This window comes from Miscanthus floridulus, chromosome 5 (assembly GCF_019320115.1).
Source record: "Miscanthus floridulus cultivar M001 chromosome 5, ASM1932011v1, whole genome shotgun sequence".
Lineage (NCBI taxonomy): Eukaryota > Viridiplantae > Streptophyta > Magnoliopsida > Poales > Poaceae > Miscanthus > Miscanthus floridulus.
Genome location: NC_089584.1, coordinates 124,730,384 through 124,746,125, shown reverse-complemented (window position 1 = coordinate 124,746,125; position 15,742 = coordinate 124,730,384). Strand labels below are relative to the sequence as shown.

At 42.3% G+C, this 15,742-nt stretch overlaps 1 protein-coding gene and 1 long non-coding RNA gene across 2 annotated transcripts; both read right to left on the bottom strand.

Moving 5' to 3' along the window:
• Positions 1-10,484: 10,484 nt before the first annotated feature.
• On the bottom strand, positions 10,485-11,126 carry LOC136453436 (uncharacterized). The gene is made up of 3 exons (XR_010759021.1): positions 10,965-11,126; positions 10,801-10,886; positions 10,485-10,725 (listed from the first exon to the last, which is right to left on the bottom strand). It is a non-coding gene; the product is annotated as an uncharacterized lncRNA (long non-coding RNA).
• A 503-nt stretch (positions 11,127-11,629) lies between these two features.
• LOC136453435 (uncharacterized) lies at positions 11,630-12,486 on the bottom strand. Its single transcript, XM_066454008.1, has 5 exons — positions 12,437-12,486; positions 12,257-12,355; positions 12,083-12,152; positions 11,822-12,010; positions 11,630-11,737 (listed from the first exon to the last, which is right to left on the bottom strand). Exons 1-5 carry the CDS (start codon positions 12,474-12,476, stop codon positions 11,665-11,667), a joined length of 471 nt encoding a protein of 156 aa, XP_066310105.1. The 5' UTR covers positions 12,477-12,486; the 3' UTR covers positions 11,630-11,664.
• Positions 12,487-15,742: the final 3,256 nt, after the last annotated feature.

Below are 15,742 nucleotides of genomic sequence, written 5' to 3'. Positions count from 1 at the left end.
GAAGACCTAAAGCAAACCTTCGAAAACCTAAAAAGATGGAGGTAGAAATTGAATCCAAACAAATGTGTATTCGGAGTTCCTTCAGGACAACTACTCGGATTCCTGGTCAGTCATCGCGGAATCGAAGCAAGCGCCAAGCAAATTCGAGCCATAATAGAGATGGGCCCTCCTCGAAGTGTCAAAGATGTGCAGAAGCTAATAGGCTGCATGGCGGCACTAAATCATTTCATATCAAGACCGGGCGAAAAAGGGTTACCTTTCTTTAAATTGCTAAAGAAGACAGACAAGTTCAAGTGGACAGAAGAAGCCAATGAAGCTTTCAAGAAACTCAAGGCATATCTCACATCCTCACCCGTTCTCACACCTCCAAAGAAATACGAAGACATGATGCTGTACATTGCGGCAACTTCTACTGTGATCAGCACTGCAATTGTCGTAGAAAGAGAAAAAGAAGGGCATATATATAAAATACAATGCCTCATATACTACATCAGTGAAGTACTATTAGAATCAAAAATCTGGTACCCACATGTGCAAAAACTACTCTACGCCCTCCTGATCACTTCACGCAAGCTTTGCCACTATTTTGAAAGCCACAAGATTACCATAGTAACAGATTTCCCACTAGGAGACATCCTACACAACAGAGACGCAACAGGGCACGTATCTAAGTGGGCAGTTGAACTTAGTGCTCTCAATATCGATTTCACCCCACGGAAGGCAATTAAATCTCAAGCCCTCGCTAATTTCGTTACCGAATGGATAGAAATTCAACAACCTATATCGAGTACCATCCTTGATCATTGGAAGATGTACTTTGACGGATCACTCAAGCTAGGTGGAGCCGGTGCAGGTGTCCTCCTCATTTCTCTAGATAGAAAGTAGCTCAAGTATGTCCTTCAGATATTATGGCAAGCTACAAATAATGAAGCAGAATACGAAGCCCTCATCCATGGGCTATGAGTGGCAATTACCCTCAGAATCAAGCGTTTACTCATATACGGCGATTCAGCAGTAGTCATCAATCAAGTCAACAAAGATTGGGATTGCACCAAAGAAAACATGGGCGCTTACTGTGTAGAAATACGAAAGCTCGAAAAACATTTTCAAGGATTAGAAATTCTACACGTCCTGCGTGATTCTAATATAGCAGCAGACATCCTTGCCAAGCTTAGATCAGACAGGGCGAAGATCCCACCTAGTGTATTCATAGAGAAATTATCAGCTCCCTCTATCAAACAACCCGATGAGATAACCCCTGAAATCTCAGCTAAAGGCATTCAGATTTTGGTAATCACTACTTCATGGACCCAGGTTTTTATTGATTACATAAAAGAGAATAAGTTGCCAGTGGAAAAGGAGGAAGCTACCAGAGTTGTTCATAGAAGCAAGAATTATGTCCTAGTGGGAGACAAGCTCTACAAAAGAGCCGCATCATTAGGAGTACTCCTAAAATGCGTCTCATTTGAAGAAGGCAAAGAGATCCTAGACGAAATACACTCATGTTGCTGTGGAAATCATGTCGCTTCAAGAACACTAGTCGGCAAAGCATTCCGCACCGGTTTCTACTGGCCAACCGCTTTGAAAGACGTAGAAGAACTCGTCAGAAGATGCAAAGGTTGCCAAATGTTTGCAAGACAAGCTCATGTGCTAGCTCACAACCTCATCTACATCCCACCTGCTTGGCCTTTCTCCTGCTGGGGGCTAGATCAAGTAGGACCTCTCAAGAAAGCAAAAGGCGGCTTCAAGTACATCTTCGTAGCAATTGACAAGTTCACCAAGTGGATTGAATTCAAACCACTCGCAAAATACAGCGTAACCAAAGCAATCGAGTTCATCTAAGACATTATGCACCGCTTCGGCATGCCCAATTGAATCATCATGGATTTGGGTTCTCCCTTCACAGCCACAGAATTCCAAAGTTGGGCATAGGACTGTGGCTTCAGAATAGATTACGCATCAGTCGCACATCCAGAGGCCAACGGACAGGTCGAAAGGGCAAACAGACTCATACTAGCTGGATTAAAACTAAGATTGTATGAAGAACTAGTAGACTATAGATCAAAATGGATTGAAGAACTACCCAAGGTCGTGTGGGGGCTACGGACTCAAATAAGCAGAGCTACCGGATACTCACCTTTCTTCCTGGTTTACGGATCAGAAGCCATACTACCTACAGACTTGATCTGGACGTCACCAATGATAGAACAATATGACGAAGGAGAAGTAGAACACACCTGAAGATTAGAACTCAATAGTACAGAAGAAGTCAGAGTAAACGCTACCCTTCAATCAGCAAGATACCTCTAAGGACTAAGACGCCACTACAACAAGAATACCTAGTCTCGATCATTACAAGTCGGAGACCTAGTACTAAAAAGGATACAAAAAATCGACGGATGCCATAAACTACTCAGTCCATAGGAAGGTCCTTTTATCGTCACAAAAGTCATCAACCAAGTCAACAAAGATTGGGATTGCACCAAAGAAAACATGGGTGCTTACTGTGCTGAAATCCAAAAAACTCGAAAAACATTTCTAAGGATTAGAAATTCTACATGTCCTGTGGGATTCCAACATTGTAGCAGATGTCCTTGCCAAGCTTAGATCAGACAGGGCAGAGGTCCCACCCGGTGTTTTCATAGAGGAGTTATCAGCCCCCTCTATCAAACAACCTAGAGAAATAATCCCTTAAATCTCAGCAAAAGGCACCTAGATCTTGGTAATCACCACTTCATGGACCCATGTTTTTATTGATTACATCAAAGAGAATAAGTTGCCAGTGGAAAAACAGGAAGCCACATGAGTCGTTCGCAGAAGCAAGAATTATGTTCTAGTAGGAGACAAGCTATACTGAAGAGCCGCATCATCAGGAGTACTTCTAAAATGCATCTCATTTAAAGAAGGCAAACAAATCCTAGATAAAATACACTCAGGTTGCTGTAGAAATCACGCCGCTTCAAGAACACTAGTCGGCAAAGCATTTCGCACTAGTTTCTACTGGCCAACCGCTTTGAAAGACGTAGAAGAACTCATCAGAAGATGCAAAAGTTGTCAGATGTTCACAAGACAGGCTCATGTGCCAGCCCACAACCTCATCTGCATACCACCTGCTTGGCCATTCTCCTGCTGGGGGCTGGATCAAGTAGGACCTCTCAAGAAAGCAAAGGGCGGTTTTGAGTACATCTTCGTAGCAATTGACAAGTTCACCAAGTGGATCGAGTACAAACCACTCGCAAAATACAGCGCAGCCAAAGCAGTCGAGTTCATCCAAGACATTATGCACCACTTCGACATGCCCAATCGAATCACCATAGATTTGGGTTCTCCCTTCACAGCTATAGAATTCAAAAGTTGGGCACAAGATTGTGGCTTCAGCATAGATTACGCATCAGTCACACATCCAGAAGCCAACGGATGGGTAGAAAGGGCTAATAGACTCATACTAGCCGGATTGAAACCAAGACTGTATGAAGAACTAGTAGACTATGGGTCAAAATGGATTGAAGAATTACCCAAGGTTGTATAGGGGCTATGGACTCAAATAAGCAGAGCCACCGGATACTCGCCTTTCTTCCTAGTGTACGGATTAGAAGCCATACTACCCATGGACTTGATCTGGACATCACCAAGGATAGAGCAATATGACGAAGGAGAAGGAGAACACACCCGAAGATTAGAACTCGACCGTATAGAAGAAGTCAGAGTAAACACTACCCTGCAATCAGCAAGATAACTCCAAGGACGCCACAAACTACTCAGTCCATGGGAAGGTCCTTTTATAGTCACAAAAATCATTAGACTAGGCACATACAAGCTAATAACTGAAGACAGAAAAGAAGTCAACAATACATGGCACATCAGTCAGCTACGAAGATTCTACGCATGAAAACAACTCAAGAGAAAATATGTATACAAGACATAAGAGATCAACGTTCATGATCAACAAAGATAGCGCTCATCAACAACATATGTACTATTGTGACCTATCAATATTCATGGTCAATAAAGATGGTTCTTTCTCGACAAACATATGTCTCATTATGGCTTTCCTAGAGTTGTTTCCAATAAGAACAAAAAAGTAAAATGGCTGAAAAGACGTCTGGGCATTATGGCCGAGAGCAAAAGAGCTAAAAACATGCTTGAGCCCGCCGATGAGGGTAGCTAATAAGCTAACACCCGAACCAAAAAGCAAAATGGCTGAAACATGCCTGAGCATACCGGTCGAGAGCAAAAGAGCTAAAAAGATGCTTGAGCCTGCCGATGAGGGTAGCTAATAAGCTGACACCCGAAACAAAAAGCAAAATGGCTGAAACATGCCTGAGCATACCGGCCGAGAGCAAAAGAGCTAAAAACATGCTTGAGCCCGCCGATGAGGGTAGCTAATAAGCTAACACCCGAACCAAAAAGCAAAATTGCTGAAAAGACGCCTGAGCATACCGGCCGAGAGCAAAAGAGCTGAAAACATGCTTGAGCCCGCCGATGAGGGTAGCTAATAAGCTAACACCCGAACCAAAAAGTAAAATTGCTAAAAAGACGTCTGAGCATACCGGCCGAGAGCAAAAGAGCTAAAAACATGCTTGAGCCCACCGATGAGGGTAGCTAATAAGCTAACACCCGAACCAAAAAGCAAAATGGCTGAAAAGACGCCTGAGCATATCGGCCAAGAGCACAAGAGCTAAAAACATGCTTGAGCCCACCGATGAGGGTAGCTAATAAGCTAACACCCGAACTAAAAAGCAAAATGGCTGAAAAGATGCCTGAGCATATCGGCCAAGAGCAAAAGAGCTGAAAACATGCTTGAGCCCGCCGATGAGGGTAGCTAATAAGCTAACACCCGAACTAAAAAGCAAAATGGCTGAAAAGACGCCTAAGCATACCGACCGAGAGCAAAAGAGCTGAAAACATACTTGAGCTCACCGATGAGGGTAGCTAATAAGCTAACACCCGAACAAAAAAGCAAAATAGTTGAAAAGACGCCTGAGCATACCGACCGAGAGCAAAAGAGCTAAAAAAATGCTTGAGTCCGCCGATGAGGGTAGCTAATAAGCTAACACCCGAACAAAAAAGCAAAATGGCTGAAAAGACGCCTGAGCATACCGGTCCAGAGCAAAAGAGCTAAAAACATGCTTGAGCCCGCCGATGAGGGTAGCTAATAAGCTTACACCCGAACCAAAAAGCAAAACGACTAAAAATAAGCCTGGACATAAATCAGAGCAATTTCAAGACAAGACCCTCCAGCTCCTTGTTCCAAATAGCAAGAGGCTCGGGGGCTACACTCAGAAGATCCCAAGAAGCGCTACATGGTTTTGCTCAAGAAAACACTCGGACAACGCTTGTTCCTACTCAACAAGACTTGAAGAAAATAAGACAAGGCTTCCAGAGCTCTACCATGAAGTGCTCGGGGGCTTGCCGGTCCTAGGATACTTTTGCAACCAGAGATAGGACTAGATGCTGACCACACTATGAGCTAAGCCAAGAAGAAGAAGCTAGAGATATCCTAAGTCTTTTCAATACTAACAAGAATGCAAAGTTTGTCGACACAATGGGCTATACCGAGTTGTTTACAAGTCACAGACGAAAGCTAGACAATCACTTGACAAGTCAAGGAAGTCTGTCAAGACATCAATCTACATACACCGAGTTGTTTCACATGGCATAGACGAAAGCCAGACAAGCACTCGACAAGTCAAGGAAGTTAGTCAAGACATCAATCTACATACACCGAGTTGTTTCACACGGCATAGACGAAAGCCAGACAAGTACTCGGCAAATCAAGAAAATTTGTCAAATACAACGATCTACATACACCGAGTGGTTTCTACAATGCAGATGAAAGTCAGAACAGATAGCCACTACAAGAAATTCTTCTTTTTATGACAAAATCCCTCATGACGAGGCCTGTTTTCGTCATATAATGTAACATAATATGACGAAAAGTTATGTGTTGTCATAAAATTATGAGACCCAAAAGTATTTATGACGACATTGTTTCTTGTGTCACATAAAGGTAGCAAGTTTCGTCACAAATTGTCAGGCGACAGGAGTCGGTTGACGGTTGTGAATTTATGACGATTTATACAATTTTTATATGACGACAGTAGACCGTCACTGAATGTTTTATCAAATATGACGACCCCCAATGTCATAAAATACCCCAGTATGAGGTGAAGCCTTGACCCATGACAGTTGGGCTCGGAGCTTGGCCTAGGCCCATGTAAAAATGTAGAGGGGGCCTAGGTGGAAGGAGGCAGGCCGAGCCTAAAATAGAAGGCCCGAGAGATGTTTTTTTCTTTTTCTTTCTTTTTTAAAAAAAATTATAAATCACTTGTTCATCATGAACAAGAACGATTTCTCTTTTTAATTTCTAGTTAAAACTTGTAACTAGTCTTTCTCTCACATATTAACTCCAAATGTGATGATTTTTTTCCTAAATTTTTCTAAAATCATTATCTATCAAGTTAATGTATTGATTTTGGTCATCTTTTCATGTGACAAAGTTTGACCAATTCGAATTTTAAATTTTAAAAAAATGACGACTTCAAACTAGATTTTGAAACCTGAAATGATTTCAAATGAAAAAATTATATACATAAAGGTTGTATAATTCATCAAGATCTACATTTTTTTATTTTGGTCATTTGTTCATCCGATAAAGTTATAGTAAAGTTGTTCACAAATTTTACACATCTCTCTTATAGTTTCATAAACTACGAGACAGATGTGTAAAATTTGTGAACAACGTTACTATCACTTTGTTGAATGAACAAATGACCAAAATGAAGCTTGTAGATCTCAATGAGCTTTACAATGTTCTTGTTGATGACTTTTCATTTGAAATTACTTAGTACCCTAAAATTATGTTTGAAATTCTAATATTTTGAAATTTAAAATTCAAACTGTTCAAACAAAGTCATATGAAAAAATAACCAAAACAAAGAAGGTAGATCTTGATGAGTTGTACAAACTTGGTATTCATGACTTTTCTAGTTGAGACCATCTAGGGTTTCGAAAACTGGTTTGGGGCTGTCAAAATTTAAAAATCCAAAATTTGAATTGTTCAAACTTTGTCAAATGAAAAGTTGACCAAAACAACAAATGTAGATCTTGATGAGCGTAACAAACTTGGTATTCATGACTTTTCTATTTGAAACAATTTAGAGTTTCAAAAACTGGTGTCAAAGTGTCATTTTTTTAAAATTTAAAATTTGACTTGGTCAAACTTTGTCAAATGAGACACTAAATGACCTCAGATGAAAAACTTTTGAATACAAAGGTGTTATAACTCATCAAGATCTACAATTGTTATATAGGTCATTTTTCCATTTGAGAAAGTGTTAGTAAACACTAGTCACAAAATCATGAATCTCACATAGAGTTTATGAAACTATATAAGAGACTTGTCAATTTAGAACTAAACTTTCCTAACACTTTCTCAAATGCAAAAATGACCTATATAACAATTGTAGATATTGATGAGTTGTACAAACTTGGTATTCATGACTTTTCTAGTTGAGACCATCTAGGGTTTAGAAAACTGGTTTGGGGCTGTCAAAATTTAAAAATCCAAAATTTGAATCGTTCAAACTTTGTCAAATGAAAAGTTGACCAAAACAACAAATGTAGATCTTGATGAGCGTAACAAACTTGGTATTCATGACTTTTCTATTTGAAACAATTTAGAGTTTCAAAAACTGGTGTCAAAGTGTCATTTTTTTAAAATTTAAAATTTGACTTGGTCAAACTTTGTCAAATGAGACACTAAATGACCTCAGATGAAAAACTTTTGAATACAAAGGTGTTATAACTCATCAAGATCTACAATTGTTATATAGGTCATTTTTCCATTTGAGAAAGTGTTAGTAAACACTAGTCACAAAATCATGAATCTCACATAGAGTTTATGAAACTATATAAGAGACTTGTCAATTTAGAACTAAACTTTCCTAACACTTTCTCAAATGCAAAAATGACCTGTATAACAATTGTAGATATTGATGAGTTGTACAAACTTGGTATTCATGACTTTTCTAGTTGAGACCATCTAGGGTTTAGAAAACTGGTTTGGGGCTGTCAAAATTTAAAAATCCAAAATTTGAATCATTCAAACTTTGTCAAATGAAAAGTTGACCAAAACAACAAATGTAGATCTTGATGAGCGTAACAAACTTGGTATTCATGACTTTTCTATTTGAAACAATTTAGAGTTTCAAAAACTGGTGTCAAAGTGTCATTTTTTTTAAATTTAAAATTTGACTTGGTCAAACTTTGTCAAATGAGACACTAAATGACCTCAGATGAAAAACTTTTGAATACAAAGGTGTTATAACTCATCAAGATCTACAATTGTTATATAGGTCATTTTTCCATTTGAGAAAGTGTTAGTAACCACTAGTCACAAAATCATGAATCTCACATAGAGTTTATGAAACTATATAAGAGACTTGTCAATTTAGAACTAAACTTTCCTAACACTTTCTCAAATGCAAAAATGACCTATATAACAATTGTAGATCTTGATGAGTTGTACAAACTTGGTATTCATCATTTTTTCAGCTGAAATCATTTGGGGTTTCAAAATCTTGTTTGCAGTTACCCTTTTTTTTAAATTTCAAAATTTGAATTGCTCAAACCATATCACACAAAAATATTAACAAAATCAACACAATTAATTGATAGTGCATGATTTTAGAAAATTTTAGGAAAAAAATCATCACATTTGGAGTTAGTATGAAGGAGAAAAACTAGTTACAAATTTTACCAAAAGATTAAAAAGAGAAATCACAACTTTTTCAGCAAAAAAATAATTACTTAAATACTTGAAATTGAAGAACATGAAACAAAGTTTTCGGCCCGTTCAACTGTTATTGGGCCGGCACTATGCAGCCCAATATATTCGAACCGTTGGATGGACCTTTGATGAATCAGAACCGTTGGATCAAAAGCACATGTATATAAGCACATCCTGCCTCCCAAACCCTAAACTCCTCTCTCTCGGCCCCGACTGCGATACCTGTCGCCCCTCTCCCTCTGCCGACATCGGCGCCCCTCCCTCTCCCTCTCGCTGCCTCCCACAGCGCCGCCCCTCCCTCTCCCCCACAGCGGCGGTGCCGCTCGCTCTCCCCCATACCCGCCGTGGCTCTGGAACCCGAGCGTTCCTCCTTCAACCTCTTCCCCATGACCAGGGCGTGGTGCCCCTCACCCACGGTGACAGCGGCGGCCAGGTAGAGGAGTGGGTGAACCGGATCCGCCGCACGCAACCCCTCCAGCATGATGCGGTCCAGGTACTGTTGTCTCTCCCTCCTTCATCTCCATGTTCTGAGGTCGCCTCCAAACCCTAGCAGCGCAGCCCAAGCTCCGGTGGAAGCCTAGGGGTTCTACTGCGATTTGTTTTGATTTTTCCCTTTGGAGATAAGTGGTGGTCCAGAGATTTATTATTCGTCCTTTCACCTCCTTCATGTACTCATTCTCACCTTGCACTCATCATGGCGATCTATGGCCAACGATATCATCCTTCCCAAGAAACTTCATTTAACTGTGTCACAAATATGCTGGATTCAGGTCATCTATGAATATGTTTCTCCTGGGATTCGCAGATGTAGCCTTACATGTCAGGCAGTTCACATGCCATGGCTCACGCCAGGTGGGGATGATTCCATATTTATGTGATGCTGTGCACAACTCATAACCTCATATGAATGTCACTGAACTCCTGTTGCAGTCTGGTATATTGTGCCCTTCAAACCTGGCAGCAGAATATCATTTGCGTTGTATATAAGAACCTGGCAGCAGAATATATAATGCATGACGGCTTTTTAACCATGGTTAACTACCCTATACATGACGGCTTCTTATCGTCATAATAGCGAGCATGAACCAGGGTACGTACTCGGCATTTGTGACGGTTCATACATTAAGTGACGCGTTGACTAAACAATACGTGACAAATACTATTGTCATAAAAGGTAACAATATGTGACGACCGAACGATACCGTCACAAAAGGTCATGACATTTTGTGACGGCTCTCCATATTATTGTCACAAGGTATATTATGTGACGGTCGTTATATGACGACCGGCATGACGCTGCTTTTTCGTCGTAAGATACTTTTTATGACAAATTTTGTACTTACCATGACAGTTTTCGTTTGTCATACAAACCCAGATTTTTTGTAGTGAGCTACTCAGAGAAAATTCTGATCGCTTGGACAACACATTTAAAGAGTAAGCAAGGATTAGACATCCAGATAAAGAAGACATCAACAAAGATAAAGGATCTTCATTCAAGAAAGAGTATAAGTATTCTGTTACAAAAGTTGGAGTGCAAAGGTCGATTACATTCAAGCATTGTCATCAAAAGTAGAAACATCAATATTAAGATTATCTACAATCTTCCTGGCTAAGTCGTCGACCTCAGGCTCCAACCTCTCAACGGCATCTAGGTACTCTTCGCTCTCGGCTTCATCGGCAACCTTGGACAAAGGAAAATCTAGAGAAAGAACCTGGACCTAGGCAAGAACGTTCCTGGTGCAAAGATGGGCACACCGCTTCACGAACTCCTAGAAACAGGTGGGCACTTGGGGAATGAATTGAGCCCAAGAATGACCATCGTCTGCTGAAGTCCGAAGAAGGTCGGCTACTGACCGAAAAGACTTCCACAAAGCTTTTTAGTTTTCAGTAGCCGTTGCCAACTTGCAAGTCAAGTCCTCGACGGTCTTTTGGGCCTGCACAAGGTCTCTGTCAGCTCCACGCCTAATCAATTTAGCAAGCACGAGTTCTTCTTTAGCTTGAGTAATTACCGCCTTAGCCTTATTATGGCTAGTTCCAGCGAGCGTCTTCATCTCCTCGATACCCTCCAAGAGCTTCTGCTTTTCAACTCGGAGAGCTAGACCAAACAAGAAAAGACAAGTCAGTAGAAAAGCAAATTTGAATACAAAGGGAAGCGAAAAAGAACTCGCGATACCATGGCACTCTTTCTTCATGGCCTCCATATTTTTCAGGGCCTCCTAGGCAGCCACATCCCGCTGTTTTTCCACCTCAACTACCCAGGCACGGAGGGCCTTCTCCTCATTCTGATGCGTCTGATGCTCAGATTCCAACTCGGCCCGATAAAGTTCAAGCTCAGTCTTCAGAGTACTCACCTCAGAAGACAACTTTTTCTCGTTCTTAGACGAGAAAAAGAAGCCGGTATGATCATGAGAAAAAGACTGAGCAAAAAGAAAGAAAGAAAAACAAGAAATGAGGACAGGAGAAAAACGAACACCCAAAGAAAGAATTGCGGAAAAACTTACCTGGAGCCTTTCCCCAAAAGAAGTCACAAGGATCGACAAGCTTCCCCAGGTGACGGTTAGCTCTAACAATCGATGAGTAGCATCAAACTGCTGCACCACATCATTAGCCGAAGGCGGACCACCGGAACCAAGAAAAGGAGAGGGAGAAGACGGCTGAGGCGAAGAAGGTACAACCAGGGCAATCTCCTGGGAACCAACGGCCAATACCTCTGATGAACCCACCACCATGGCCACGGTCACCTCAGGAGTCGAAATGGCCAATCCATTAGATGAACCTGTCGCCATGGCCACGGTCACCTTAGGAGCCTGCAATTCAGCAGCAGTGGACTCCGAACCCCTCATAGCCACCTCGGCGACCATGTGTTCTGAGTCCTAAGACTCAGTACGCAAGGCCGCACCAGAGGTTTGACAAGAAGTCAACTGGAGGCTCGAGGAAGACGAAGGCCTGAGAGTTGATAAGGAAACTCGTCAAAAAAGAATAAGAAAAAAGGAAAATAGAAGCAAAGAAATAAAACCAGAATTCACTCACCCAGCTATCTTCTTCTTCATAAAGCCAAAAGAAGACCTCGCAGGGGGAACCATAGCAGCAAAAACATCACCACCTCCCTGTGACAGAAGCGGCGTAGCTGGTACCGGAGCCCCAGAAGAACTCGACACCGGAGCTAAAGAAGAACTCGATGTCGGAGCCCCAAAAGAACTGGTATCCGATGATCGCTTACTACAAAGAAATCAAGACCAAAGTTAGAACAAAGGAGGGGTTCAACAACAGGAAAACAAGAAAAGAACTCACCGACGCGCGACAAGAGGCACATCATTGTCCTCTTCCTCCTCACTCTCGACCAAGGTCGCCAAAGCACCAGCTGAAAAAGGACAAAAGTACTCGGTTAAAGATAAAAATAGAAAACAAAGGGACATAGCGCATTAATATGCTCACCTAAGAGCATGCTAGCTACAACTGGAGTACCTGGTCGAGTGCTCAACTGGCGAGACTTCTTGGCAGAAGACAAACCAGAAGAACTTTTAGCTTGACCCCTCTTTTCGAAACTACGAGGGCCTTGAGGAACTAGACGAGGAACATACTCTTCATCTACATCAGAAAATGTGGAAGAAACACCAAGAAGCATAATAGCAATTTGAAACTTACTGGTCAAGGACGCACCAGCAAGACTACCCCTAGCATCCATATTTGTAGGAAGATCATCAAGGGGAATTGGATCAGCAAAATTATGCCCCAATTCCTATAAAAGTATAAAACAATGAGACAAGGAAGATTAAGCAAAAGTGGATACAACAAAAGAAAATCAAAAGTACTCGGATAAAGAAAAGAACAACTCACAGTAGGGGGTGGGTTCTTTACGTTGTACTTAGGGACAGCAAGCAGAACAATGCTTACTCCTTTCAACATCTTCTAGAGATGCTCGAGCACTTCCTCGTTGGTCAACTCAAGGACAGGGACCATGCGAGAAGGATCCTCAGCCCTAGAGTACTCGAAACCAAAGTTCTCTCGCTCCTTCAGAGGCTGAACACGACGACGAAGAAAACTTGAGACGATACCGAAGCCGGTCAAGCCCTACTGTTTTAGAGTACTTATCCTCTCAAGAAACGGCTGGATCGCTTGGAGCTCAGCAGTCGTCACCGGGTTCTTTTCCCATCGGTCATTAACCAAGGGACCAGACCCGGAATGAACAGAAAGAGGAGGAATCAAGTTGGCAGCATAAAACCAGTCAGCACGCCAATCTCTTATAGAATCAACCAGGTCATAGTCAAATAATTTACTTCTAAAACCCTGGCAAAACTGAATTCCGCAGCCACCAAGAATGCTAGTGTCATCACGACGAGGTTGGGGCTTCAGATGAAAGAAGTAACGAAAGAGGGAAAGAGAAGGAGAAATTCCAAGGAAGGTTTCACAGAAATGAACAAAGACAGAAAGATGGAGAACAGCATTGGGAGCAAGATGATTCAGGCTAATCCCAAAATAGCCGAGAAACCGATGAAGAAAAGTAGAAGCCGGGAGGCAAAGTCCAGCACGGACAAAGGAAACGAAGAGAATGATCTCACCAGGACCTGGAGCAGGGACCTGATGCTCGCCCGGAGCCCTCCATTCAGCAATGTCCTTGCTCTAGATCAGTCCATCGCTAACAAGCTCATGAAGCTGGTCTTCAGTCGTTGTTGGAGCCAGCCAAGCCTTCTGGGCAGCCCTCATGGCCACAAACTCTTGGTCCTCGATCACAGAAAGTGATGACTCCTTGTCCACGAAGGCTGCCTGGGACTTGCTCACGGTTTTCTTCCTACCCATGTACTAACGGAGGCAAAAAAGCACTAGGGAAAGAGAAGGCTCGGAAAGCGGCGCTCAAATGGCAGCGGCAATGGCGACGGCGGAGTTGCGAAGGCTAGGGTTTTCAAGGCAAAGGCAGGGTACCAAAGAAAAGGAGGAGAAAGGCCTTTAAATAGATTTTACACCGGTAAAAACGCGGCCCACCAGGCCCACTTTAACATGGCATGAGGACGCAACGGTTCATTTACCAACGCAACTAAAATGATGGACGGCCCAAATACACATAACGGTACAGTTCAATGGACAGATTTTCGACTTATCCATCAAGCACCACAGCAAAATTATCATATCACCACAAAAAAGAACTCATCAACAATAAAGCAAAGAAGAGTTATCTCATAAGGAGCGCAACAACCCAGTCCTTACAGAAAGAACTCAGAAATCTCATCAACAACCGGGACACTAGGAAAATAAAGAATGACAACTCAGAAGACAAGATTCTCTCTATTACAAATGACTTCAAAAGATACAAGATTACACATCTTACAAAGACCCAACGAACTCGGAACTACGACGAGCAAGTAGCAAAAAGGAACCCAGAAGCAACTAGGCTCTGGAACGACACATGTTCCAAATCGCTACTCGGTAGAACAAACCACACTCGGCTACACTATTTTCTTCAAAGGACGGGCGCAGCGCATCCAAGGCGGAAATCAACAGCACGGCGGGATAACATGGAGTAGAGAAGGCTGGCAAGTATCTGTCTACCCAAGTCCGATGTGATGCTGGATATGATGCTAATCTGCACCGGACAGTCTCAGGGCAGGCGACGAGGATCAACCCAGAACTGCCAGATGAAGGATCGCATCCCACATCACAAGACTCCCTCCAACTACCGTCACGTACTTCCAAGTACAATGCTGCTGTAGGGTTAGCCTACCTCTAATCCCTATCACAAGACTCCATCCAGCTACAGCAAGACACACAACAACTGCAAAATACGCCCGGGGGCTGCTCTACTTCACAAACTACCATATTCGTGACTACAGAGACTTCAGAACAAGCAACAAAACGCTCAATGAATCAAAACAGTACTCCAGGAGGATATTTATAGACCGAATGAGCGGTGCACATGGACTAGGAGCACCAACGAAATAAGCCTAATAAAAGACACAGTGAAAAGATAGAACTCAATAATGAAAGGGAACTTAGACGTGAAGGAACAGTACTCAACAACAAGTATATTCGAGAGAATATACCAACATAGTACAACCCATGAACAAAATGCATTTACACTCAACCACCACCATACAACTACACCTGACAACAGCGGACTCTACATCTGAAAGCAGCAGACTCTACATATGACAACAGCAGACTACCAGAGAATATGCTAAGATTCTGTATCCGAGTTCTTTTTGAACAATGCTCAGGGGCTACAACAGGGGAAGTTTTCAGTTCGTTGAACAACTCAAATTCAAGACCCTCCAACTTTTTGTTCCAAATAGCAAGAGGCTCGGGGGCTACACTCAATGAGTGCCTTTTTTATTCAAAAAAGCGCACATCACTCAGAAGACTTCTTCAGAACAGGAATTTTCAAACAGCAAAAAGATTCAAGACCCTCCAACTTTTTGTTCCAAATAGCAAGAGGCTCGGGGGCTATACTCAGTGAGTGCACTTTTTCTCAAAAGCGCACGACACAGAAAAGACTTCTTCGGGGCAGACGTCTTCAAGACCACACGATAAAAAGAACCCGGACATAGCTATATCCAAGCTCTTTTCGACAAAAAGAACCCGAACATAGCTAAATCCGAGCTCTTTTCGACAAAAAAATCCGGGTATATGCTCAGGAGCCCTCCGACAAAGAATCAGGGAGATTTCAAGAAAAGACCCTCAAGCTCCTTATGCCAAACAGCAAGAGGCTCGGGGGCTACATCCAAATGGGAGTACTTTTTTCTTCAAAAAGGTACACACCACGCGAAGATTTCACGAAGCGCTACACGGTTTCGCTCAAGAAAGCACTTGGACGACGTTTGTTCCTGCTCGACAAGACTTGAAGGAACCAGACGAGTCTTCCAGAACTCAACCATGAAGTGCTCGGGAGCTTGTCGGTGCGAGACCCACGGGATACCCCGCAAGGAAGGGAGAAGAACTAGTCTAACTAGGATTCTTCCC